The sequence below is a fragment of the Macaca nemestrina genome, chromosome 2 (assembly GCF_043159975.1).
Source record: "Macaca nemestrina isolate mMacNem1 chromosome 2, mMacNem.hap1, whole genome shotgun sequence".
NCBI classification, from domain to species: Eukaryota; Metazoa; Chordata; class Mammalia; order Primates; family Cercopithecidae; genus Macaca; species Macaca nemestrina.
This window is the reverse complement of record NC_092126.1, coordinates 108437114-108462149: the sequence shown is the minus strand read 5'-3', so window position 1 is coordinate 108462149 and position 25036 is coordinate 108437114. Positions and strand designations below refer to the sequence as shown.

The 25036-nt window shown below is 45.0% G+C and overlaps 1 protein-coding gene and 1 long non-coding RNA gene across 2 annotated transcripts in view; one reads left to right on the top strand and one right to left on the bottom strand.

Moving 5' to 3' along the window:
- Positions 1-5206, top strand: part of LOC105480326 (CUB domain containing protein 1) — a 63392-nt gene extending 58186 nt beyond the window's left edge. The window contains exon 9 of the mRNA XM_011739002.3: positions 608-5206. Within this exon, the coding sequence (XP_011737304.1) occupies positions 608-1037 (430 nt within the window). The 3' untranslated portion in view covers positions 1038-5206. The remainder of the gene's footprint in view (positions 1-607) is intronic.
- Positions 4195-18535, bottom strand: LOC105480327 (uncharacterized). The gene is made up of 3 exons (XR_986415.2): positions 18379-18535; positions 16631-16717; positions 4195-4336 (listed from the first exon to the last, which is right to left on the bottom strand). It is a non-coding gene; the product is annotated as an uncharacterized lncRNA (long non-coding RNA).
- Between the last annotated feature and the right edge of the window lie 6501 nt (positions 18536-25036).

Sequence of the window (25036 nt, the reverse complement as noted above, 5' to 3'; positions counted from 1 at the left end):
CCTTTGTTGGGGGTGACTGCTGAGGCACTGGGTCTCTCTGCTAATGCTGAGTTTTCCTCTCACCAACTCATGCTGAAAACTAAGATACAACCTGGACTCTTGAGTCTCTTGTGTCACCATTTAGAATCTAGATGGTCAGAGCTTTTCCCAGGCAAAACAGAGAGAAAGCATGAGCTATGGGAAAGTGCTAAGATTGTGGGAAAGTTGACCTGGGCATGACTGAGCCTGATGTGGTTGAGATGGGCTGGGACACTGCCTATTTCTGGTAGAAAGGAGGGGAAAGGGATTGTCAGATGTTTCCACCATTGGATACCACATATCTTATCAAAAACGAATTGAGCACAGATAGTGTTAGAGGTGCCCTCTCTAAACCACTCTTCTGCCACCTGTGATCTCTGTTTCCACTTGGAAAACTGGAGACAAAATCAGGTCCCTTCTAAATGTTCACTGAGGACAGAGTTTCAGTTTCAAGTGCTGAGCAATTTGAGGGATTTGGGGAAGACATGGTCAGAACCCTAAAGAATCCAAGCTCTAGCAGGGCCGTAGCAATGGTACCCATCTAAGATTCTTTCCTTTCTGACTTCTGTCTTGTTCCTTTTCCAAATAGGAAAAAGAAGACAAACAAGGGCCCCGCCGTGGGTGTCTATAATGGCAACATCAATACCGAGATGCCAAGACAGCCAAAAAAGTTTCAGAAAGGGCGAAAGGACAATGATTCCCACGTATATGCAGTCATCGAGGATACCATGGTGTATGGGCATCTGCTACAGGATTCCGGCGGGTCCTTCCTGCAGCCCGAGGTGGACACCTACCGGCCGTTCCAGGGCACCATGGGGGTCTGCCCTCCCTCCCCACCCACCATATGCTCCAGGGCCCCAACTGCAAAGTTGGCCGCTGAAGAGCTGCCTCCTTGCTCCCCTCCTGAGTCCGAGAGTGAACCATACACCTTCTCCCACCCCAACAACGGGGATGTAAACAGCAAGGAAACAGACATTCCCTTGCTGAACACTCAGGAGCCTGTGGAGCCAGCAGAATAACTTGATCCCTTCCAGGGAATTTGCTGAGTTTCATAAAGCAGGGCACTGAGACACCCATCCGTGTTCCTAACCAGAAATCCTAAAGAAGAGGAATTATATAGAAGGAACAGCAGGAGATTTTCCTGGACACCACCAACTTCACATTGCTCAGTGGACTCATTCTAAGCACAAGACACTGAAAATGATGAATTCTCATCTGGATATGGTCATGACAGCTCATGTCCTTCTCAACTCAGGCTGTGTGGTTAGCCAGCCTGTAATGAGAGGAGAGAGGCCTGAGTCACCTAGCATAGGGTTGCAGCAAGCCCTGGATTCAGAGTGTTAAACAGAGGCTTGCCCTCTTCAGGACAACAGTTCCAATTCCAAGGAGCCTACCTGAGATCCCTACTCTCACTGGGGTCCCCAGGATGAAAATGACAATGTGCCTTTTTATTATTATTTATTTGGTGGTCCTGTGCATTTAAGAGATCAAATGTATAACCACCTAGCTTTCTTCACCTGACTTAGTAACAACTCATGCTAACTGGTTTGGATGTCTTCATTGTGACTTCTATCGACCACTAGATAAATGTGTGCCAGTCCCCCGGGAGGTGGGAATAATTTATAATCTGTCCAGCCAGAAAAGGGTGTGTGTGTTTGAGCAGCATTGACACATATCTGCTTTGATAAGAGACTTCCTGATTCTCTAGGTCGGCTTGTGGTTATCCCATTGTGGAAATTCATCTTGAATCCCATCGTCCTGTAGTCCTAGCAATTAGAGAAATTTCCTTAAGTTTCCATGTGCGATTCTCCCAGCTGCAGCAATACTTTGACCTTTAAAGAAAAATTTAGAGAATATTCTCGTCCTCTAAAAATGTTTAAATATATACTGGACAGTGGCCCCCTGCATTAGTTGTCTGTTGCCACTGCAACCCATCACTTGGTAACTTAAAAACAACACATTATCTTACAGTCCTGGGGATCAGAATTCTAAAATGGATGTCCTTGAATGAAAATCAAGGTGTCAGCAGAGCTGTGCTCCTTCTGAAGGCTCTAAGGAGAAGCCAGTTCCTTGCCGTTTCCAGCTTCTAGAAACTGGCTGCATTCCCAGGCTCCAGTGGCTGGTCAAGCTTTTCTCACATGTCTTCACTGTGTCACTGACCCTCCCATTTCCCTCTTTGACTTACGAAGCCCACCAGGAAGATCCAGGATAATCTCTCCATCTCAACATCCTTCCTCACACTGGAAGAGCCTTTTACCATGCAAGACAACATAGCCACAGATGGGGATTAGGACCAGGACATCTTTGGGGTGCTGTTATTCTGCCTACCACACCTTCCTGCCACTGACTCCCACAGGAGAGGCTACAAAATGATCTGGCCCACAGGGATGTTCTGTTTATCTTGCAGAATCTAACACTTAAAATTTAAAAATTCCCATAACAATCCAGATCAGAAGAACCGGCCATTCTGAGGCTCACATTCTCACCCAGCAACAACTGGCTGGAGCTGGGCACCAGCTCTGCCTTTAGATTGGGTGTCTACTTCACCAGGTCACCACAGCCCACACTACTCCCTATCACCTCCCACAATGAGGCTGAGTGTTTGTTTCTACTGATCAATGCCCCTGCAGCTTGCATTTCTTGTAATGAAAAGGAACCCCTGGCATTAATCTGATCAGGTAAGTAGACCATGAGACCAATGTGTGCTCACATTCCTCTTTTTTCTTTAATTTGAGACAGGGTCTCATTCTGTTGCCTAGGGGGTAGTACAGTGGTGCAATCTCAGCTCACTGCAACCTCTGCCTCCTGGGCTCAAGTGATTCTCCCACCTCAGCCTCCCAAGTAGCTGGGATCACAGGCGCAAACCACCATGCCCAGCTAATTTTGTAATTTTTGTAGAGACGGGGTTTCACCATGTTGCCCAGGCTGGTCTCAAACTCCTGGGCTCCTGCCTTGGCCTCCCAAAGTGCTGGGATTACAGATGTGAGCTACCACATCCTGCCCCACACCCTCATTTACACCAGTTATCTACCCAGTGCCTGTGGACTTTTGCTTTGCCACCCCTGCTCCAATCTGGAAGGAGAGGGATTGTGCTATAGCTTGTCAGCACAGTCCCAAGTTCAATATTTCTGTGGCAAAAACTTCCTTCAAAAAATAAATGTACTTCATTGTATTCAATGAATTCACCTTGAAAAGCACTGCCTCAACTTGTTCACATGGCGTGAATGAAAGGAATTTTATAATCTCCTAAATGGTGTGTACTGCAAGACCTCTTGAACACTTTCCAGAGGACAGGATATTTAAATTATGCCCTTGGCGTTGCCTATAGCACCTTTCCCTTCTAAAAGTCTGCTTCCTGCCCAGTGACCCTTGTGCTTGTGAGCCCAGGTGCTGACCCTCCATAAAGGGCCAAAGGAGGGCTGCAGCTTCCTTCCCTCACCAAAGAGTCCTTATTTGAATTCACTGTGTGGAGCCCTGGCCCTCCGTTCTCGACTTTCCCCAACCTCCTAGCCCCTTCCAAGCAGGACTAGGTGACCTGCATTCCACCCAAGGTGGGGTTGGCCTTCTTTGGGCTGGCTACTTGTCACCATCACCGACATCACTGTTGCCTGCAAGGACACCACATGGCCATTTTCCTTCAACTGAGGGCTCAAAACTCCTGGACAAGTTGCTGGCTCCTGAGACCAGTATTTTCTGAAGCTGTGCCTCAGTGAAGGGGCCTAGCCTGAGGAACCCTGGCTCTTTTCTTTAAAGCCCAGGCCCTACTTATATAAAACATTTCAGGGTCACTGGAAACAGTGAAGTGCGTTTGTTGAAGCCTACTGCATGCCAGCCCATTGCCCATCCGTGTGGTCTGCCATGCCTACATGGAAGGCCAGCGCATGCAGGACTGGTCTCCAATGCTGTGATCATTGCACAGAAGGGAAAGGTCTCAAGGAAGAGTCACCTGAGACAAGCACAAGCCCACCAGACATGGCCTTGGTAAAGGTTAGAGGACTGGTGTGTGTGGATCTGCAGTGCTTCACTGGAAATAATTTATTCATTGCAGATACTTTTTAGTGGCATTTTATTCATTTCCTATGCTTTTTTAAATAAACAAATGTACCAAAAAACAAGTATCAAGCTGTTCAAGTGCTTCGGCTGCTTGTCCCCTGGTTCGGTAGAGGCCCCAGTTTCCCAGTTGTTGACTGTGACAGGCTCAGCGTGGGCTCAGCAGATGCTGTCTTCATTTGTGGATGGTGCGGAAAGCTGGGCTTTGGGATACAGGCTCTTTCCTCTTCGTGTGATGCCGCTCTGTGTGTGAAGCAGATGTTTTTGTCTGGAAATAAAAATAATAGTCTTGGAGTCTTGCCACCACTGATTTTCAAGTCTCCCTGTACGCAAGTGGAAGGAATGGAAGCTATTGCCAATGGGTAGCTGAGAGGCCAGGGCTTGTTCTGTTCTGTTCCTGTGGGGCAACATGGGCCCCACCCTGTGTGACCTTTCCCAATACCTAATCCCCATAGAGGCCCAGGGCCACCCTAATCACTGACAGTTGATCTCTAAGCCCCGTGCGGGTCACCAGCCACCAGAACAAAAGTAAAGGGAGGGCAGTGAGAGGAAAGTTCCCATGGCTCCCACCATCTGCCATGCACTTGGAGGGGAGACTCAAGCACACCGGATTGAATCCACCGAGAAAACCAGATACTGTGTAATGAGCCACCCCAAAATTTAGTTAAAAATTAGTAGTTTTGCTCACAGATCTATAATTAGAGCAGGGCTCAGCAGGGACTGAATATCTCTGCTCCACGTGGTCTCAGCTTGGGCAGCACAATTAGAATCCTCTTTCAAGTGGGCTCTTTGACACAGCTAAGTTAGTGCTGGCTGTTGACTGGGAGCTTTGACTCCTGGTCACTTGGACTACTGCACAGAGCTTCTTCACAACATGGTGGCTGGGTTCCACGACTGAGTGCTCCCAGATTCTAAAGGTCAGAACAGCCAGTCTCTCAGAGGCTGGACCTGGACACTGGCATGACATTACTTCCATTCTATTCCTTTTTTTGTTTTGTTTTGTTTTGTTTGTTTGTTTGTTTGTTGTGTTTTTGAGACAGGGTCTCACTCTGTTGACCCAGCTGGAGTGTAGCGGTAAGATCATAGCTCACTGCAACCTTGAACTCCTGGGCTTAAAGCGATCCTCCCACTTCAGCCTCCTGAGTAGCTGGGACTACAGCCATGCACTACCACGCCCAGCTAAACTTCCATTCTATTCTATGGGGGCATTAGTCACAGAACCTACTCAGATTTACGTGGAGGAAGCAAAGATTCCCCCTCCCCATCTCAGTGGGAGAAGTGTCAAAGAATTTGCAGCCATCTGTAATAGGCTTCAGTGGGGCTGGGGAGATCAGAGCTGTCCAGGTCATGCCCTTGGACAGCACTGACCACCTTCACCACTGCGTCCTTGATCACCATGACCACATCTGGGCTGCATCCCACCTCTGACTGCCCCTTCTCCTGGATCCTGTTCTCATGACTCAAGGTTCAGTCTTTGGTCTTCTGGTCTTTTCTCTCTGCACACTGCCCCATAGGGAGGGTACTGTCTTAGTCCATTTATGTTGCTATAAAGGAATACATAAGCATGAGGAATTTAAGAAGAAAAGAGGTTTATTTGGCTCATGGTTCTGCAGTCTGTACAGGAAGCATGAAACCCAGCATCTGCAACTGATAAGGGCCTCAGGCTACTTCCCCTCATGGCAGAAGACAGAGGGGAGCCTGCACGTGCAGAAATCACATGGTGAGAGAGGAAGTGAGAGAATGGCAGGGGAAGGGGTGGTGCCAGGCTGTTTCCAACAACCAGCTCTTGACAGAACTAAGAGAGGAAGAACTTGCCATGGACCCAGGAAGGGCATTAATCTATTCTGAATGGCTATACAAGATTACATCTTCTAAGGTCACTTTCAGCTCTAGAACGCTTTGATTCCTCCAGTCACCCAGGCCCAGAATATTGGACCTAACTTCATTTCATCCCTGTCACTCACCCTGATTGTTCTAGTTTCTCCTCCCATCCAACATCCCCCTCTATTCCACCAGTCCTTTTTCATCATGTGACTCTGTCGCTCTGAAATCTGTGCCTCCAGACTTGGTTGGCCCTTAGAACAGAATCCTTGGTCTTTTGCTGGTGGTGTGGCATTTCCAGTCCACTGCCTGGCCCTCCTTACCTCTTCAGACTTCTCTCTGCCCACTTCACCCATGACCTCAGAACTCTATTCCAGTGGGGCTCTGAATCCACTCCTGCCCACCCCTTGCTCATGCCATTGTTCCTGGACAACTCACAGCAAAAGCTGCCCACCTTTCATGTCTTACCAGCACTTCAAAGTCTATCACAGAGCCCATTTTCTCCAGGAAGCCCTCCAACTCTGCTAAGCTCTCCTTCTAAATCCCAATAGGCCTTTTGATTCATAATTCTTCTGCATGTAGCTGTATTAGTTTCATTATTTAAAAAGCTTGTGCTTGCTTGTCTTTTGCTTAACCAAGATGCTACTTTTTTCAGAGGTAGGGGCCCATGTCTTGTACTTGGTCCATCTGCCTCACATTGTCCAACACAGTGGGTACCCTAGAAATTATGTCTGTTACATTTAATTATCAGAGACATGTCGTACTTCAGCAGTGACTTCAGGCAGGTGTTATACTGGAGGCTTCCAGATGGCAAGGAGGAAGTAGATGTCAGGCAAGTGCCCTGTGTTTTACAAACCTTATCTCATGTCATCCTCTAATATCCTAGCAGCAAAGCTTATCTTCAGCTTACTGGTGAGAGGAGAAGGCCCAGCAAGGTGAAGTCACGAGCCCAAGGTCACAGAGCAGCAAGAGGCAGGGCAGCAATCATATAGCCTTTCCACAGTGCTCTGCTACTCAGCTAGGCCATGAGACTGGATTCTCCTGGGATCCACAGTCAGGAGAGGGGCTGCTGAGGAGTCTGGCAGACCCCAGGGCTTCCTAGATAGTGTTTGTCTCCTCTTTTGCTTTCCTTCAAGACGCCACAAGTTTGAGGTGGAGGAGGCCTCAGGGACACTGAAGCACAATACCTGGTCCTGGGCACAAGATTAAATCTTCTAAGCCCACTTCTAACTCTAGAATGCTTTGATTCCTCCAGTCACCCTGGTCCAGAATATTGAACCCAACTTTGGTTCATCCCTGTCACTCACCCTGATTGGCATTTCTGCTTCCACCTATATGCCCTGCCTTGTCTGGACTTTGTGTAGGCAGCTCCTCCCCCAAGTCAGGGATACTTGGGGGTCTGATGTTAAAACCACAGGGCAAAGCACCTATAGCCCTGAGGCTGCTGCCAAACCTGTCTCCTTTACCCTTGCCCTGCCCTTCAGACCCAGCCTCTCATGGACTTCTGTTCCCCAGGGAAGAGGGGAGTCCTGTTCACATCTGTGTGGTCTCTGGGATCATATCTAATCAGTGCCACATCAAGGCATCCTCAGCCAGTCCTGGGGAACCCACAAACAACACCCAACCCCACAGCTCACTGTTCTGTTTGGGGGGTTCACAAGGCTATTTCTTGGCTTTAAACGTGCTTATGACGAAATGAGAAAGGTGGAACTCAGCCTCCTGCTGGCCAATTCTCTCCTAGCCTCAGGCTTCCTAAGAACTTTTTTTTTTTTTTTGAGACAGAGTCTTGCTCTATTGCCCAGGCCGAAGTGCAGTGGCATGATCTTGGCTCACTGCAACCTCCATCTCCCAGGTTCAAGCGATTCTCATGCCTCAGCCTCCTGAATAGCTGGGATTACAGGTGTGCCCAACCACACCTGGCTAATTTTTGTATTTTTAGTAGAGACAGGCTTCACCATGTTGGCCAGGCTGGTCTCAAACTCCTGACCTCAGGTGATCTTCCCGCTTTCACCCAGCAAAGTGCTGGGATTACAGGCGTGAGCCACTGCACCCAGCCTTAAGAACTTCCTAATGATCCCATGAGTTATATGGATGAACCAGCACGGCCTCTTCTCTACCCTTGAGTGTAGGTGTATTAGTCCGTTTTCATGCTGCTGATAAAGACATACCTGAGACTGGGAAGAAAAAGAGGTTTAATTGGACTTGCAGTTCCACATGGCTGGGGAGGCCTCAGAATCATGGCGGGAGGTGAAAGGCACTTCTTACATGGCAGTGGCAACAGAAAAATGATGATGATGCAAAAGCAGAAACCCCTGACAAAATCATCAGGTCTGGTAAGACTTACTCACTACCATGAGAACATTATAGGGAAAACCATCCCCATGATTCAAATTATCTCCCACCAGGTCCCTCCCACAACATGTGGGAATTATGGGAGTACAATTCAAGATGAGATCTAGGTGAGGACACAGAGCCAAACCATATCATTCCACCCCTGGCCCCTCGAAATCCCATGTCCTCACATTTCAAAACCAATCATGCCTTCCCAGCAGTCCCCCAAAGTCTTAACTCATTTCAGCATTAACCCAAAAGTCCACAGTCCAAAGTCTCATCTGAGACAAGGCAAGTCCCTTCTGCCTATGAGCCTGTAAAATCAAAAGCAAGTTAGTTGCTTCCTAGACACAATGGGGGCACAGGTATTGAGTAAATACAACCATTTCAAATGGGAGAAATTGGTAAAAACAAAGAGATTGTAGGCCCCATGCACATCTGAAATCCAATGGGGCAGTCAAATCTTAAAGCTCCAAAATGATCTTCTTTGACTCCATGTCTGACGTCCAGGTCTTGCTGAAACAAGAGGTGGGTCCTCATGGTCTTGGACAGCTCTGCCCTTGTGGCTTTGCAGGATACAGCCTCCCTCCTGGCTGCTTTCATGGGTGAGCGTTGAGGCTGTGGTCTGCAGCTTTTCCAGGTGCACAGTGCAGGCTGTCAGTAGGTCTACCATTTTGGGGTCTGGAGGACAGTGGCCCTCTTCTCACAGCTCCACTAGGCAGTGCCCCAGTAGGGACTCTGTGTTGGGGCCCCAACCCCACATTTCCCTTCCGCACTGCTCTAGCAGAGGTTCTCCATGACAGCCCTGCCCCTACAGCAAACTTCTGCCTGGACATCCAGGCATTGCCGTACATCCTCTGAAATCTAGGCTGAGGTTCCCAAACCTCAGTTATTGACTTCTGTGTACTTGCAGGCTCAACACCATGTGGAAGCTGCCAAGGCTTGGGGCTTGCACTCTTTGAAGCCATGGCCCGAGCTCTACATTGGCCCCTTTCAGCCATAGCTGAAGTGGCTGGGATGCAGGACACCAAGTCCCTAGACTGCACACAGCATGGGTACCCTGGACCTGGCCCTCAAAACCATTTTTTCCCTCCTAAGCCTCTGGGCCTGTGATGGGAGGGGCTGCCATAAAGACCCTTGATATGCTCTGGAGACATTTCCCCATTTTCTTGGGGATTAACATTCGGTTCCTCATTACTTATGCAAATTTCTACAGCTGGCTTCAATTTCTTCTCAGAAAATAGATTTTTCTTTTATACTGCATTGTCAGGTTGAAGACTTTCCGAACTTTTATGCTCTGCTTCCTTATTAAAACTGAATGCCTTAAATAGCACTGAAGTTACCTCTTGAATGCTTGCTGCTTAGACATTTCTTCCACCAGATACCCTAAATCACCTCTCTCAAGTTCAAAATTCCACAGATCTCTACAGCAGGGGCAAAATGCCACCAGTCTCTTTGCTAAAACATAACAAGAGTCATCTTTGCTCCACTTCCCAACAAGTTCTTCATCTCTATCTGAGACTACCTCAGCCTGGACTTTATTGTCCATATTGCTATCAGCATTTTGGGCAAAGCCATTCAACAAGTCTCTAGAAAGTTCCAAACTTTCCCACATTTTCTTGTCTTTTTCTGAACCCTCCAAACTGTTCCAACCTCTGCCTATTACCCAATTCCAAAGTCACTTCCACATTTTCAGGTATCTTTTCAGCAGCGCCCCCTCTACTGGTACCAAGTTACCGTATTAGTCCATTTTCATGCTGTTGATAAAGACATACTCGAGACTGGGAAGAAAAGGAGGTTTAATTGGATGTACAGTTCTACATGGCTGGGGAGGCCTCAATCATGGTGGGAGGCAAAAGGTACTTCTTACATGGTGGTGGCAAGAGAAAAATGAGGAAGATGCAAAAGCAGAACCCCCTGATGAAACCATCAGATCTCATGAGACTTATTCACTACCACGAGAACAGTACGGGAGAAACCGCCCCCATGATTCAAATTATCTCCCACCAAGTCCCTCCCACAACACGTTGGAATTATGGGAGTACAATTCAAGATGAGATCTGGTGAGGACACAGAGATAAATCATGTCAGTAGGTAACTGCAAGAGCTAGACTATGGTCATTTAAGACCCAGCCAACAAACAAGCCTAGGAAAAGATTAGCTATAGTCTACAAGGACTCAGAAAGAGATCCTGTAGCTCTCTTTCTGATCTACAGGAAAATCTGAAACTGATGTAAGAAAAGAGCTCCCCACCCCAGCCTTCTGCCCAGCCCAGGCCAGCAGCAGTGCAGCAGCAGTAAACACTCTCGCCTTTGTTCCCTCTCCCATTTTCAACACTCTGACTGCCCAGCCCGCATCCTCAAGACCCAGGAGGCAGCTTCGTGGTCATGTAACCTATGCGTTACACAGAACCTACAACTTGGAAGGGCCCACACTTGGTCTCTGCTGTTGCCAGTTCAAAATTCTTAATAATTTTTGAACAAGGGACCCAGTGTTTTTATTTTGCACTGGGCTCTGGCAAATTAAGTAGCCAGGCCTTTTCAGAGGATGAGGCAGTTTCTGAGAGGTTAAACAACCTGTCTGGGGATTCACAACTAAATGACAGACCAAGATTTGAGTCCTAGTGTGTCTTAAACTCCATCAGCCTCTTTCTTCAGGGTGCTGGCCTCTGCTTGCTCACCCACACTTTCCACACCTGTGCACATGATTTTTAAACTCTATCAAAGGGCCTTCTGTGCCACACCTTTATAAGCTGGCTAAAACTCATTAGGCTGATCATCTAAAAAAAGAACATTTGTAAATTGGCCTATAGACAGAATAGGTCTATTTAGACAGAACAGACTATAGAACTGCCTATGTTCCAGACAGTAGCCAGCAGCTACATGTGGCTATTTAGACTTTAGTATTTATTTAATTAAAATTTCATTAAATTTGGTGCTAAAGAATACATCAAAATACACTGGGTTTCCTTTTTCAAATTAAGTGTGCATGATTGTATATGGAAGAGACTAAGGTCCCAGGGTAGGAAAACCAGGAAAAGGGATATGGAGTTCTTACTTGACTTGAATGTGCACCTGAGGGTGCTTTGTGTGAATATATTGCACACTACAGCATTGTATTTCTTTTTTTGAGTTGAGTTTCAATAAAATACAATTCTTCCCCCTTCTAAAAAAATGTAGTTCCTCAGTTGCACTAGCCACATGTTTAAGCTTTCAGTAGTTATATGTGGCTAAGTGGCTACTGTATTAGACAGAACAAATATAGAACATCTCCATCATCACAGAAAATGCGATTAAACAGGGCTAATATAGCAAGTGTGTGTGTGTGTGTGTGTGTGTGTGTGTGTGTGTGTGTGTAATGCCACCTTCTATGTATTAAATGATTACTATTTACCAAGAACTCTTCTAAAATGTTTATATGAACAGTTTTATTGAATCCTCATATTTAATTTTCAGTCCTTATCTTACTTGACACAGTATTTAACACCATCTCTCTCTCTCTCTCCTCCATGAGACATTTCCTTCTCTTGGCCACCACAGCCTCAGATTTGCTGGTTTTCCTCCTTCCCCTCTGGCTTCTCCTTATCAGTCTCCATGGCTGGTTCCCCCTTTTCTCCCAATCTCTAAACATCAGAGGGCCCTGTGGTTCAGTGCCCAGATTCTTCTCTTTTCTCTCCACACTTACTCATTTGGTGACTTTCTCCAGTCCCATGATGTTAAATACCATCCATGTCCCAATGGCTCCCAAAGTGGACCTATGCCCTGAATTCTGACCATGTATCCATCTCTGCTCAAGATTTCCAGTTGGCATCTAATGGCCATCTCTGATTTGAAATATCCACAGCTGACCTTCTGATGTTCCCCTCAAACCTGTTCCTCCGATTGGTGGGGAGGCTAGAGGAAACAAGTTTGCTCCAAATGGAGTTGACAGCAGCTCCGTCCTTCCAAAAACTTTAGAGTTCTCTCTGACTCCTCTCTTTCTCTCACATCCTATATCCAGTCCATAGGGGACCTTAATGGTTCTCCCTTATATGATGAATCCCCCTTCTTCCTGCTTCCACTACTTTCACTTGGTTCACACCAACATCCTCTCTCACTTAGATGATGCAGTCACCTCCTAAATTAGTCTCTGTACTTCCACCTTCACCCTCCTCAGCCTCATCTCAAGACAGTAGCACAGTGTTTCTGTTTGTATATAAAGCAGATCTTGCAACTTCCCTGCCTAGAACCTGCCTGTGGCCCCATCTTACTCAGAGTAGAAGCCAAAGTTCTTCCTATGGTCCACAAGGCCTTGCTAGTCCTGGTTCCATCACCTGTTTCACAACAGTTCCTGCCAGGTACTCTGTCAACCATCCTGCTCCACTCAGTCCAAGCCCTTGGCTATCCTTGAACACTCTGACCTCACAGCCTTTGCATTTGCTGTTCTCTCCACCTGGAATGCTTGTCCACCAGACACCCCCTGACTCTCTCTCTTACTAGGTCTTTACACAAATGTTACCTTAATTTCCCCCAATGAAATCCCATGTGGCTTCCCTGGTGACACTCTCTAAAATGTCAAGCCTTTCCCTGACCTCCACACTTCATATCCATCTTCCCTGCTTTATTTTTACTGCTTAGTACTTATTACCATGTAACAAACTATCTATTTTATTTATTTATCTTACTTATTGTTGGTCTTCCAGCTAAATTACAAGCTTCATGAGGCAGGAACTATTGGTACGTTTTGTTCATCCCCATCTGCAGGATTTGCAATAGTACCTGGCACATGGATAGGTTCAGCTTCACGCAACAAAAACCAATAGTGACATAAACAAGACAGAGGCTTTTTTTTTTTTAACATATATGCCATTCAACAGTGGAACCTAGGCCCCTATCTCTTTCTCCTTCAGCATTCTGACTGTGACTTCTACTATCATATTTGCCTCATGATCTCATTATTGATGCCAGAGCTCCAGCTGTCACACACACATTCCAGGAAGGAAGAAGAGAGGTAGGGCAAAAGGACTCTTACTTTTCAACTGAAGCTGTCTCCATTAAAAGTTTTCTTGTAGTCCAGGCATGGTGGCTCACTTCTGTAACCAGCACTTTGGGAGCCAAAGTGAACCAGAATCTCATGAGCCCAGGAGTTCAAGACCAGCCTGGGCAACATGGTGAAACCCCATCTCTACAAAAAATAAAAAAATCAGGAGGGCATGATGGCGCACGGTAGTCACAGCTACTCAGAAACTGAGGTGGGAAGATCACCTGAGCCCAGGGAGGTTGAGACTGCAGTGAGCCATGATCATGCCACTGCACTCCAGCCTAGGTGACAGAGTGAGATGAGATCCTGTCTCAAAAAAAAAAAAAGAACTTTCTTGTAAGCCCCACTCAGCAACTTTGAATTACACCTCACCTCTATCAATGTTATCTCTAGGTACACTGGAGAGACTCTGCCAATATAAAGGTCAGTTGCAGGAGGGGAATGAGAGAAGAGATGAAAGGATACAGGCAGGCAACTTGGCATCTTTGCTTCAGTCCCTGTTTCTTATGTGTTTGTTTGTTTATATTTAAATGTGATTGTAAATCCTTCCAAAGCGTGCAGCATTTGTTTCCAGCATAATGCAAAAATCATGTTTGCTTAGATGTCTAAATTCTCTTCATTCAAACATGTTTTCATACAACTAATTTTGTTTTCTCAGTTGCCTGCCTTGTCAACTGAAAGAGCCTCTAAAGAGATTTGCCCCATCATCTCACTCTTCTAAGCTGATTAGAGACCACTCTAAATGTCACTGTGTGGTTTTGATAGTTTTGTCCTGTTTTTTATGTACTAGTGAAATGTCTCCCCTAAAAGATAGCGTCATTCAGCATTTAAAAATTTTTTCAGGCTGGGCACGGTGGCTCACACCTGTACTCCCAACACTTTTTGGTGGCCGAGGTGGGCAGAACACTTGAGGTCAGGAGTTCGAGACCAGCCTGGTCAACATGGTGAAACCCCATTTCTACTAAAAAATATATGTATGAATTAGCCAGGCATGGTGGCAGAGCCTGTAATCCCAACTATTTGGGAGGCTGAGGCAGGAGAATCACTTGAACCCGGGAAGCAGAGGTCACAGTGACCCAAGATTGTGCCACTGTACTCCAGCCTAGGTGACAGAGTGAAGCTCTGTCTCAAAAAAATAAAAATAAAAATAAAAATTTTTTCAAACATGAAAATAAGCTTCAAACGAGGGCCCTCATTTAATATAAACACAGTTCATCAAAACATCATCAAATGATCTTGAGTCTCATTGTAACATGGTGCTATTTCATTTTGTTTTGTTTTATTTTATTATTTTATGAGCATTAACTAACCCCAAAGTACAATTTGTCACTGAAAGTCTATGGATGATCAAAAAGAGCCATGGTCACCAATGAGACCCAAGTGAGCTCATTGGACAATGAACAAGCTAATGAGAACTGTTTATCCACATGAGAGCTTTCATCAGATTACTGAGTTAACCTTTATTTTACTCAACACTGAGCAGGGCCTGAGTCCGTGGAGACTCAAGGCCTCTTCAAGGCTTACTTGAGTGCAATGTTTGTCCTTCTGGCCTCAGTGGGAAAGAACAGCTTCTAGATGTTTTCTGCCCTACACCAGTTGGTATCTCATTCCATGGCCTGGAGTATCTCAGTGTCGTTTCTCAAACCTGTGTCCAAATTACCTGGGTTTCTTATATAAAAGGCAAATTCCTGGGCCCCACAAAGAGGCAGGATCTCTGGACTGGAGTCCAGACATTTCCAACAAGCTTCCTATCTTTGGACAACTTTCTTCAGAAAGGGGACCCTATGGGGGGTGCCCATCCAGGATCTCGTTTCTCATCTGAAACTATCCCAGGCACTCCTAGGGCAAGAGCTGAAGCTACTCAGACCAAATCCAGAGCCACCTGGTGCCTCTGCAGGGACTCAGTGTCACCCACTAAAACTGCAAATGCTAAATTAGGGACCACTCCTCAGAGAGCAGAGGATCAGTTTCATATTCATTCTGTAAGTGTCTCCTGACATTGGCCTAAAGCGAAGTCCTGGGATGCAGATAATGGCCTCGAGTGCAGACCTGGAACTCTCATAGCCAAACAGTGAGCGCTGCTCCAAGCACTCAAACCATCTTTGTGCAGGTGATTGGAAACAAGATTGGACTACAAGAAAGACTTTTAATTGAGACAGCTTCAGTTGAAAAGTAGGTGTCCTTTTGCCCCACCTCTCTTCTTCCTTCCTGGAATGTGTGTGACAGCTGGAGCTCTGGCATCAATAATGAGATCATGAGGCAATTTTGATGGTAGAAGTCACAGTCAGGACGGTGAAGGAGAAAGAGATAGGGGCCTAGGTTCCACTGTTGAGTGGCATATATTTATGTTTTAAAAAAAAAAAAAAGCCTCTATCTTGTTTATGTCACTATTGGTTTCTGTTGCGTGAAGCTGAACCTATCCATGTGCCAGGTACTATTACTATTGCAAGGCCTGGGGATGGGGATGAGCAAAACGTACCAATAGTTCCTGCCTCATGAAGCTTGTAATTTAGCTGGAAGACCAACAATAAGTAAGATAAATAAATAAAATATATAGTTTGTTACATGGTAATAAGTACTAAGGAGTAAAAATAAAGCAGGGAAGGGGCTGGACAATACCCCGAGGTTTGCCTGAGATCAGTCACTTTTCCGAAGTTTTACCACTTAAATATGACCCTATAAGATCTTCAAAGTGCCCTTTTCTTTCCTTTTTCTTTTCTTCTTAAAAAAAAAAAAAAAAAAAAGTTTTCCAGCCAGGCATGGTAACTCATGCCTGTCTGTAATCCCAGCACTTTGGGAGATCGAAATGGGTGGATCGCTTGAACCCAGGAGTTCGAGACCAGCCTGGGCAACATAGCGAAACCCCATCTCTATAAAAAATACAAGCCAGGTGTGGTGGTGCAGCCTGTGGTCCCAGCTACTCGGGAGGCTGAGGCTGGGGGAGGCCTGGGCTGGAGCCAGGTTGCGGTGAGTCAAGATCACATCACTGCACTCCAGCCTGGGCAATAGAGTGAGACCCTGTCTCAAAAAAATTTAAAAAAAAATTTTTTTTAAATAATAAAAATTTAGAAAAGCTTTTTTCAACCTTTCAAAAATTGTTTGACATTCGAGTATGGAAATCTTCTAACATACACTAAAGTAGAGGAAAGAGTAAAATGAACCGTAATATATCCATCACTCGGCCTCAACAATGATCAGCACTTTACTACCCTTGATTCACCTGAGGTTCTTTTTTTTTTTTTTTTTCCAGAATGAATACAGTCTAATTCCATTTATACAGGGTTCAAAACCAGTTAAAACTAAAAAAGTATATTGTAAAAATAACAGTGTATTGTTTAGGGAATCACTCATATGCGGTAAAACTATAAAAGAAGAGCAAGGGAACACTTACTGCGACAGTAAGAGTGGTCCACCCGGGCAGATGAAGAAGCTAGATGCAAGCAGGCAGGGGCACACAGGCGTCTTCTAAAGTTGTTTCCTAAAGGTTTATGGGTAAATGTGGTTCATTTTGTTCTTCAAATACTACATATACATTATACATTCTTCTGCATAATTATACATTTCATGGTAAAGCAAACGAAAAAACATACCAAATATCTACTCTATGGAAAGGCACTGTGGATGTTAAAATGACTCAGACTCCACCTCCACTCTGCTAAAATTACTTTCACTGAGGTCAAAGACTTCAATGTCACTAAAGGGAATGAACATTTTCAATTCTCATTCTCTTTAGTGTCTCAGCAGCATTCAACTCTGCTGACCATTCTTCTCCTTGAAACAGTATATTCCGTTGGTTTTCATAAAACCATATTCTCCTGACCATTCCTTCTCAGTCTCCTTCAAAGGCTTGTCTGCTACCACCTAAACCTTAAATACTGGAGCTCCCTAAGGTACATCCATGAAACCCCATTTTTTAATAAGCTATTTTTTCTCTCTAGACACTCACATCCATGCCTATGACTTCAATTATCATCCACACATCAAAGATTTAGATCTCCAGCTCAGATCTCTCCTCTGAGTGATGTATCACATTATCTTGTCAACACCTCTACTTGAATATTTCAAAATATCTAAATTTTGACCTGTTAAAAATGAAACTTGTGATTTCCCTGCAAAACACTTCTAGTATTCTTTCTCAGTGAATGGCACTGCCAGTCATCCTTGACAATTTCACTTGATGAAAACAAATAGGCTTTTGTTTTGCTTTCTATAGACTAAAAGAACTCACTTTCTTTTCTTTCTAAGAAAAGGTTGAAAATGAGGAAAGTAATTTTGGTGATGACTCTAAGTTGAAATAAAATCTTTCCAAAAACAAACAAACAAATCAAAAATCCCACATCATCTGGTAATTTAGGTTTCCTGCATAGAGGGAGCTCAATAAAGTTAGTTCCTTTCCCTCTAAATTAAGAGTTTTTCCAAAACACAACAGTGATTTATTTTTCCTCTCTCCTTCTTTTAACCCCTTTATGTATGTCTTCTTGTCACTTCATTTTTACACACAATAGAGTATTAAATTGTTTCTGATTTTCTTCATTTCCTGTTTCTACTTTTTTCTTTATTTCCCTCATGGCCCAACTCTCTGTGACTGAATCAGAAGACGGTCCTTCAATCAACAAATATTTATTGAGCACTCTGGGATACAGCAATGAGCAAGATAAGGTTCCTGCTCTGATGTGTTTTATATCTGGAGTGGGGAACAAACAATTACAAAATAAATAGCATGAGCTAATTAAGGAATTAAAACTGAATGACATAGAGAATAACTGGGTGGCTATCTTAGATTGAGTGGTCAGGAAAGGCCTTTCTGAGGAGGTTATATTTAAATCTTTTTTAAAATTATTTTATTTTATTTTTCCATGAGTTATTGGGGTACAGGTGGTATTTGGTTACATGAGTAAGTTCTTTAGTGGTGATTTGTGAGATGTTGATGCACCCATCACCTGAGCAGTATACACTGCACCAAATTTGTAGTCTTTTATCCCTTGCCCCCATCCACTATTCCTCCAAGTCCCCAAAGTCCATTGTATCATTCTTATGCCATCTGATGTTCTTTTAATCACAACTCCATGCCTGGAATTGACTGGAATCTCAGAGGGCGGAAAGACCTTGGCGCACCGGTCATTGGTCACCTCTACTCACCTCTTGCCCCAACTCCTACCATAGAGCTTAGTAATCACGGCATCCCTGGGACCTCAGGAAAATGTAGAGAACACAAATTACAATAGGCTTCCAGAATCTTGGAAAAGTTCATTCACCTATGATGTCAGCAAGCAATGTGGATTCAAACTATGTGACACTTCATCCTAGGCAACAGGATGACCTGTGACAAAGGATGACATAGATTAAACCTTCATTCACAGTGTGCACCCAGCCTGGTTTCCCCCAGCTCTCATCACCATAACGACCAGCATTCTATAATAAGTATCCAGTCACCTAGAGACATGGGAAAACAAGGCAGCAAATGTTGCTATGTTCCAATTATGAAGCCTTGGGTTCCAAGAGGTCTTACATGGCAATCTCGTCCTCTGCTTTTGGGTTCTTGATCTCATGACATGTGACACCCACCCATGAGCACAGAAAAATTCCCAGGCAGGTTTTTAGGTGCCCCTGACATCTTGCAAGAAAGATAGTACCCAGAGCCACATGGGATTTGCCGAATAATCAGCATCAAAAGAGAAAGAGAGTACCAAAATCACATAGGTCTTACAACCTCTGTAGAAGGAGGATAAGGAATCCTAGCTCTAACTCTTGGGATTATATTATTGTCATAAACTGAATAGAAAGTAGCCTATGGCTTTATTACCCCACAGAACATTAACCAGGTTTGCGTACAACTTAAAATGTTTATTTTGGTGTGCCTTTCCCAATTCTTCATATGCTCTCAGAACCAGCTTTCCATCTTACTGCTTCCCTCATTGACTAATGAATTAAATAAGCTCTGTGACTCATGTCCATCCTATTTTGTATGAGTTGTGTTTTTAACTTTTTTTACTTACACTTTGACATAAGAACTGTCCACTGGACCTGCTGCCACGGTAATGAATGAGCCTTGTCCTCAGCCCAGGTCCCCCAAGAGGATATCTTGTTGGCTGAGTCTAGCTCATAGGGTCCACCCCTGATTGTGCCGGACTGGGAAGAGGGGCGATCCAACCCCTTTAGCACTCATAGTGGGAAACAGGTGTAAATGCCCCCAAATAAGCCAGAATGCCATTAGAAAATGGGAAGAGTTACTAAACAATCCAAAATGACAAACGTCAGTGTTCCTTCCTTAGGCCTCTGGTTTACAGAGCAGGGCGCTAAGGCTCAGTCCTAGTCCAGCTGTGTCACAGTCAGCAGTTTGCTGCTCCTTGAGAGGCCGCAGAGAACCAGTGTGAGGGGGCTGGCCTTTGGGGGCATCACTGCTGGTGGGTGGCTTGGCCCCTCATCTAAGAGTGTTCCAGGAGCAAACCCACAGAAATGGGCATCAGACACTCATCCACCATTGTGTCAAGGAGTTTGTGGGGTGGGGGGCCCATGATGTTTGTGTACATGGGTACATACTGTTGGGGCTCAGAAAATGATACCCCAAAGCATGGTGCTTTGGCATGCTGAGCACTTTGAATTGAAATAAATTGGAAGGCCTTAGAAGTTGCCCCAGAATCAAGGTCTCTGATCTTCCCTTGTGTCTCCCCACAAGCACAGGGACGGCTCTCTCTGAAGCTCCCTCACCTAACTGAGGGAAGTCCTTCCAAAAGAAACATAATTGCCTTCAATTTCCTGTCTGAAATCTCATTAACCAGTGAAGATTAATCACCAACGAAGAAGCTAAAGGTCACCACCACACTTAACTGGACAGATTTTTTTTTACTGTTCTGAGAGATGCTACCTGAGAGATTTTACAGTTGGCTTTCCATAGCCACAGGTTCCACATTCACAGATTCAACAACCATAGATTGAAAACCACAGATACAAAGGGTCAGCTGTATGTATTTTCTATCCACAGTTGGTTGAATCCGAGATGCAGAACCCACAGATACAGAGGGCCAACTGTACTACACCATTTTATATCTGGGACTTGAGCATCCAGTGACTATGGTATCTGCAGGGGGTCCTGGAGCCAATCCTCTGCAGATATGGAGGGCTGACTATATCTGCATAACAAGGCAATCTTTGCTCACAGTGCAGTTCCACCCTTTACCTTCTCATGACTTGTCACCACCACCCCCAGAGCCCAGAGGAACTTTGTTCCAGGTCATTGTCTGTCTTTCAGGCCTATTAATCTCCCCTAAAAATCATTTACTCTTTGTCTAAAAGTGCCTACACCCTCCGCTTTCCTCTTCTCTGTGAAGAGGGTATTTAAGCTTCAACCCTCTGGCCCTCCTTTGGGTTTTATACTTTGTATGGTTCCTGTGCACTTGTACGTTGATAAATTTGTTTACTTTTCTCCTGTCAATCTATTGTCAGTTTGTTTTACAGACTCAAATTCTCTAACTTTCAATGGGTAGAAGGACAGTTCCTCTTGCCCCACCAGTATATGAAGGCCAGCCTGCCCTCATTTTTAGGAAACATATGTCCCCAGACTAAAGAAGATCTCAGAATTGCTGAGACGCAGCTGTAATACTAGCTGTGTGATCACACAAGCAATCTAACTTTGCTGGGCCAAAAGTTCCTCAACTATAGAATGTGAATGCTAGCACCTACCTGAGAAGATCATTTCAAGGATGAGGAGAAGTGATTTTATACATGACAATGTCTGAATTTAGTAGCTGCTATTAGTTAAGTCTGCACTGAGCAGGAAAAAACACCACCAACAGTCTGCTTTTGGGGTCTTGGTCTCTTCATCTTCAGCAAGCTGACTGTCTTTTCCTGTGAGGTGACAGTTCTCTAGATAGTTGTGTCAAACTCAAAGATGCTGTCCTCCTCATCATCTCTAAACTCACTTAGCTGTCCACTCCAGCAAGCTGGCATATAATCCTGTGGCATTTGCGCAGCCCTAGATGCTCCTGGGAGAAGCAGTATCACAGTGTGAGCCATGTGGGCTCAGCAGCTAGGGAATAGGAAAGTGCAGAGCAGCCCTGGGCATTTGTGCCTGCCTGGCCAGGGCAGCCAGACCAGAGGTCACTTGGGCTGGGGCTGGACATGCATCTGAGTATAGTGAAGGGATGTAGTGTTCCCAGTATGGTGGCTGGAAGTAACCATAACAACTGTGCTTTTTGTCAGAGGTGTTTGAACCAGAGTGACTCCATCTTGAATAGGGAATGGGTAAAATAAGGCTGAGACCTACTGGGCTGCATTCTCAAAAGGTTAGACATTCTTAGTCACAGGATGAGATAGGAAGTTAGCACAAGAAACAGGTCACAAAGACCTTGTGATAAAACAGGATGTGGTAAAGAAGCCAGCCAAAACCAAGATGATGATGAAAGTGACCGCTGGTCATCCTCACTGCTCATTATACTCTAGTTATAATGCATTAGCCGCTAAAAGACATTCCCACTGGCACCATGACAGTTTACAAATGCCATGGCAACATGAGGAAGTTACCCTATATGATCTAAAAAGGGGAGGAACTCTCAGTTCTGGGAATTGCCTGCCTCTTCCTGGAAAAGTCATGAATAATCCACGCCTTGTTCAGCATATGATGAAGAAATAACTATAAGTATACTCCGTCGAACAGCCCACGCTGCTGCTCTGCCTATGGAGTAGCCATTCTTTATTCTTTTACTTTCTTAATAAACGTGCTTTCACTTTATTTCATGGACTCACCTCGAATTCTTTCTTGCACAAGGTCCAAGAACCCTCTCTTGGGGTCTGCGTTGGGACCCCTTCCCAGTAACATTTTCTCCCTGCTCCACCCCCACCTCCCCCAAGGACACCTTCCTCAGTGACCCCAGGCTGGACGAACAGCACCACTCCTTTAAAGGAACTCATCACTTCCTCTCCACTGTAGAGTTAAGTTGGAGCAAAGTCAGTATCTCCAAATGGCTTCTAAGAATTTGGGAAGGTTTTCATTTTATTTTTATTTTTTGAATTTGAAAAAAATCTTGTTAAATTTAGAAACTATGAATAGCGTGTGACTTCAAGAAGAAGTCTGTGTGGCTGAAAAACTTTTCACAGTATACCCTTTTGCAGCTTTTGAATTTGAACCTTGAGAATGTATCTCCAATTTTAAAATAAAATGAAAATTAAAACCTCATTTAAAAACTTGTTAAAACTCAGCTGGGCACAGTGGCTCACTCCTGTAAGCCCAGCACTTTGTTAGGCTGAGGCCGGTGGATCACGAGGTCAGAAATTCAAGACCAGCCTGGCCAAGATGGTGAAACCCCATCTCTACTAAAAATACAAAAAAAATTAGCCAGGCGTGGTGGTGGGCGCCTGTAATCCCAGCTACTCGGGAGGCTGAGGCAGGTAATTACTTGAACCCAGGAAGTGGAGGTTGCAGTGAGCCAAGATCACACCACTGCACTCCAGCATGGGCGACAGAGCTAGACTCTGTCTCAAACAAACAAACAAAAAAAAAACTTGTTAAAGCTCAGCTGGGCATGGTGGCTTATACCTGTAATCCCAGCATTTGAGGAGGCCAAGGTAGGTGGATCACTTGAGGCCAGGAGTTTGAGACCAGCCTAGGTAACATGGTAAAACCCTGTCTCTACTAAATATACAAAAAATTAGCCAGGCGTGGTGGTATGCACCTGCAGTCCCAGCTACTTGGGAGGCTGAGGTGTGAGGATCACCTGAGCTTGGGAAGTCAAGGCTGCGGCGAGCTGAGATTACGCCACTGCACTCCAACCTGGACAACAGAGTGAGAACCTGTCTCAAGAAAACAAAAAACAAAACAGAAAAACCTTATTAAGACTCAAGATTCTGTGGTTAATAAATGTTCCCACAAAGTATTTCAGTCTTGCCAGTGTCTAGCAAGTCTATTGTTTTCTGAGCCTCTCTAACAGGCTCATGGATAGAACGGATTGGAAGATGTGCTGTAGAAATGGTAAACCAAGTGGTGGGCAGTGGCTCATGCCAGTAATCCCAGCACTTTGGGAGGCTGAGGTGGGCGGATCACTTGAGGTAAGGAGGTCAAGACCAGCCTGACCAACATGGAGAAACCCCGTCTCTACTAAAACTACAAAATTAGCCGGGCGTGGTAGTGCACACCTGTAATCCCAGCTACTCGGGAGGCTGAGTCAGGAGAATCACTTGAACCTGGGAGGCAGAGGTCACAGTGAGCCGAGATGGCACCACTGCACTCCAGCCTGGGCAACAAGAGTGAAACTCCATCTCAAAAATTAAAAAAAAAAAATAAAATAAATAAATAAATAAATAAAATAATTAATTAATTAATAAAAAAAGAAAAGAAATTGTAAACCAAAAAGTATCTGAGACAGGTCTGAATCAGTGTAGAAGTTTATTTTGCCGAGGTTAAGGATGGGTGCTCGGCAGGCAGGTCTCTGCCTTTCTCCGAAGATGACTTTGAAGGCTTTGATATTTAAAGGAAGAAAGCAGGCTGGAGGAGAAAAAGGGAGGATATGGTCACATTACTGAATCCACATGTTGTGAGAGAAAGGGAGCAGGTAGGGGAATAGCCAATTATATATTCATCTTTTGCTCAGTAAATCTGCACTTTACATAAGATAAGGTGAACTTAGAATACCTACCTGTGAAAATTTTTTAACATTTTATCTGTAGCTGTCTGCTTAGAAATGAAAGGAAAGGCAGCTTCTTCCATGACTCAGCTTTCAGCTTAATTTTTTTTTCCTTTGCCATAGTTGTTACCAGCAAGGGGTCCCAATCCAGACTCCAAGAGAGGGTTCTTGGATCTTGCTCAGGAAAGAATTCGAGGCAAGTTCATAAAGTGAAGGCAAGTTTATTAAGAAAGTGAAGGAGTAGACCGTGCACGATGGCTCCCACCTGTAATCCCAGCACTTTGGGAACCCAACCAAGGCAGATGGATCACCTGAGGTCAGGAATTCCAGACCAGCCTGGCCAACATGGTGAAACCCCGTCTCTACTAAAAATACAAAAATTAGCAGGGTGTGGTGGTACACGCCTGTAGTCTCAGCTACTTGGGAGGCTGAAGCAGCAGAATCGCTTAGGAGTCAGAGGTTGCAGTGAGTCGAGATTGTGCACTCCAGCCTGGGCAATAGAGTGAGACTCTGTCTCAAAAAAAAAAAAAAAAAGAGTAAGTAAGTAAAGCAATAAAGAATGGCTACTCCATAGGCAGAGCAGTGGTGTGGGCTGCTCAGCTGCTTATGCTTACTTATTTCTTGATCATATGCTAAACAAGGGATGGATTATTCATGACTTTCCGGGAAAGGGACCGGCAATTCCCAGAACTGAGGGTTCCTCCCGCTTTTATACCATACAGGGTAACTTCCTGATATTGCCATGGCATTTGTAAACTGTTATGGTGTTACAGGAAAGAGGTCCCATCCAGACCCCAAGAGAGGATTCTTGGATCTCACACAAGAAAGAATTTAGGGCAAGTTCATAGAGTAAAGTGAAAGCAAGTTTATTAAGAAAGTAAAGGAATATGGCCGGGCGCAGTGGCTCACGCCTTTAATCCCAGCACTCTGGGAGGCTGAGGCAGGCAGATCACGAGGTCAGGACATCGAGACCATCCTGGCTAACACAGTGAAACTCCGTCTCTACTAAAAAAAATACAAAAAATTAGCCGGGCATAGTGGCGGGCGCCTGTAGTCCCAGCTACACGGGAGGCTGAGGCAGGAGAATGGCGTGAACCCGGGAGGCAGAGCTTGTAGTGAGCTGAGATCGTGCCACTGCACTCCAGCACTCCAGCCTGGGCAACAGAGCAAGACTCCATCTC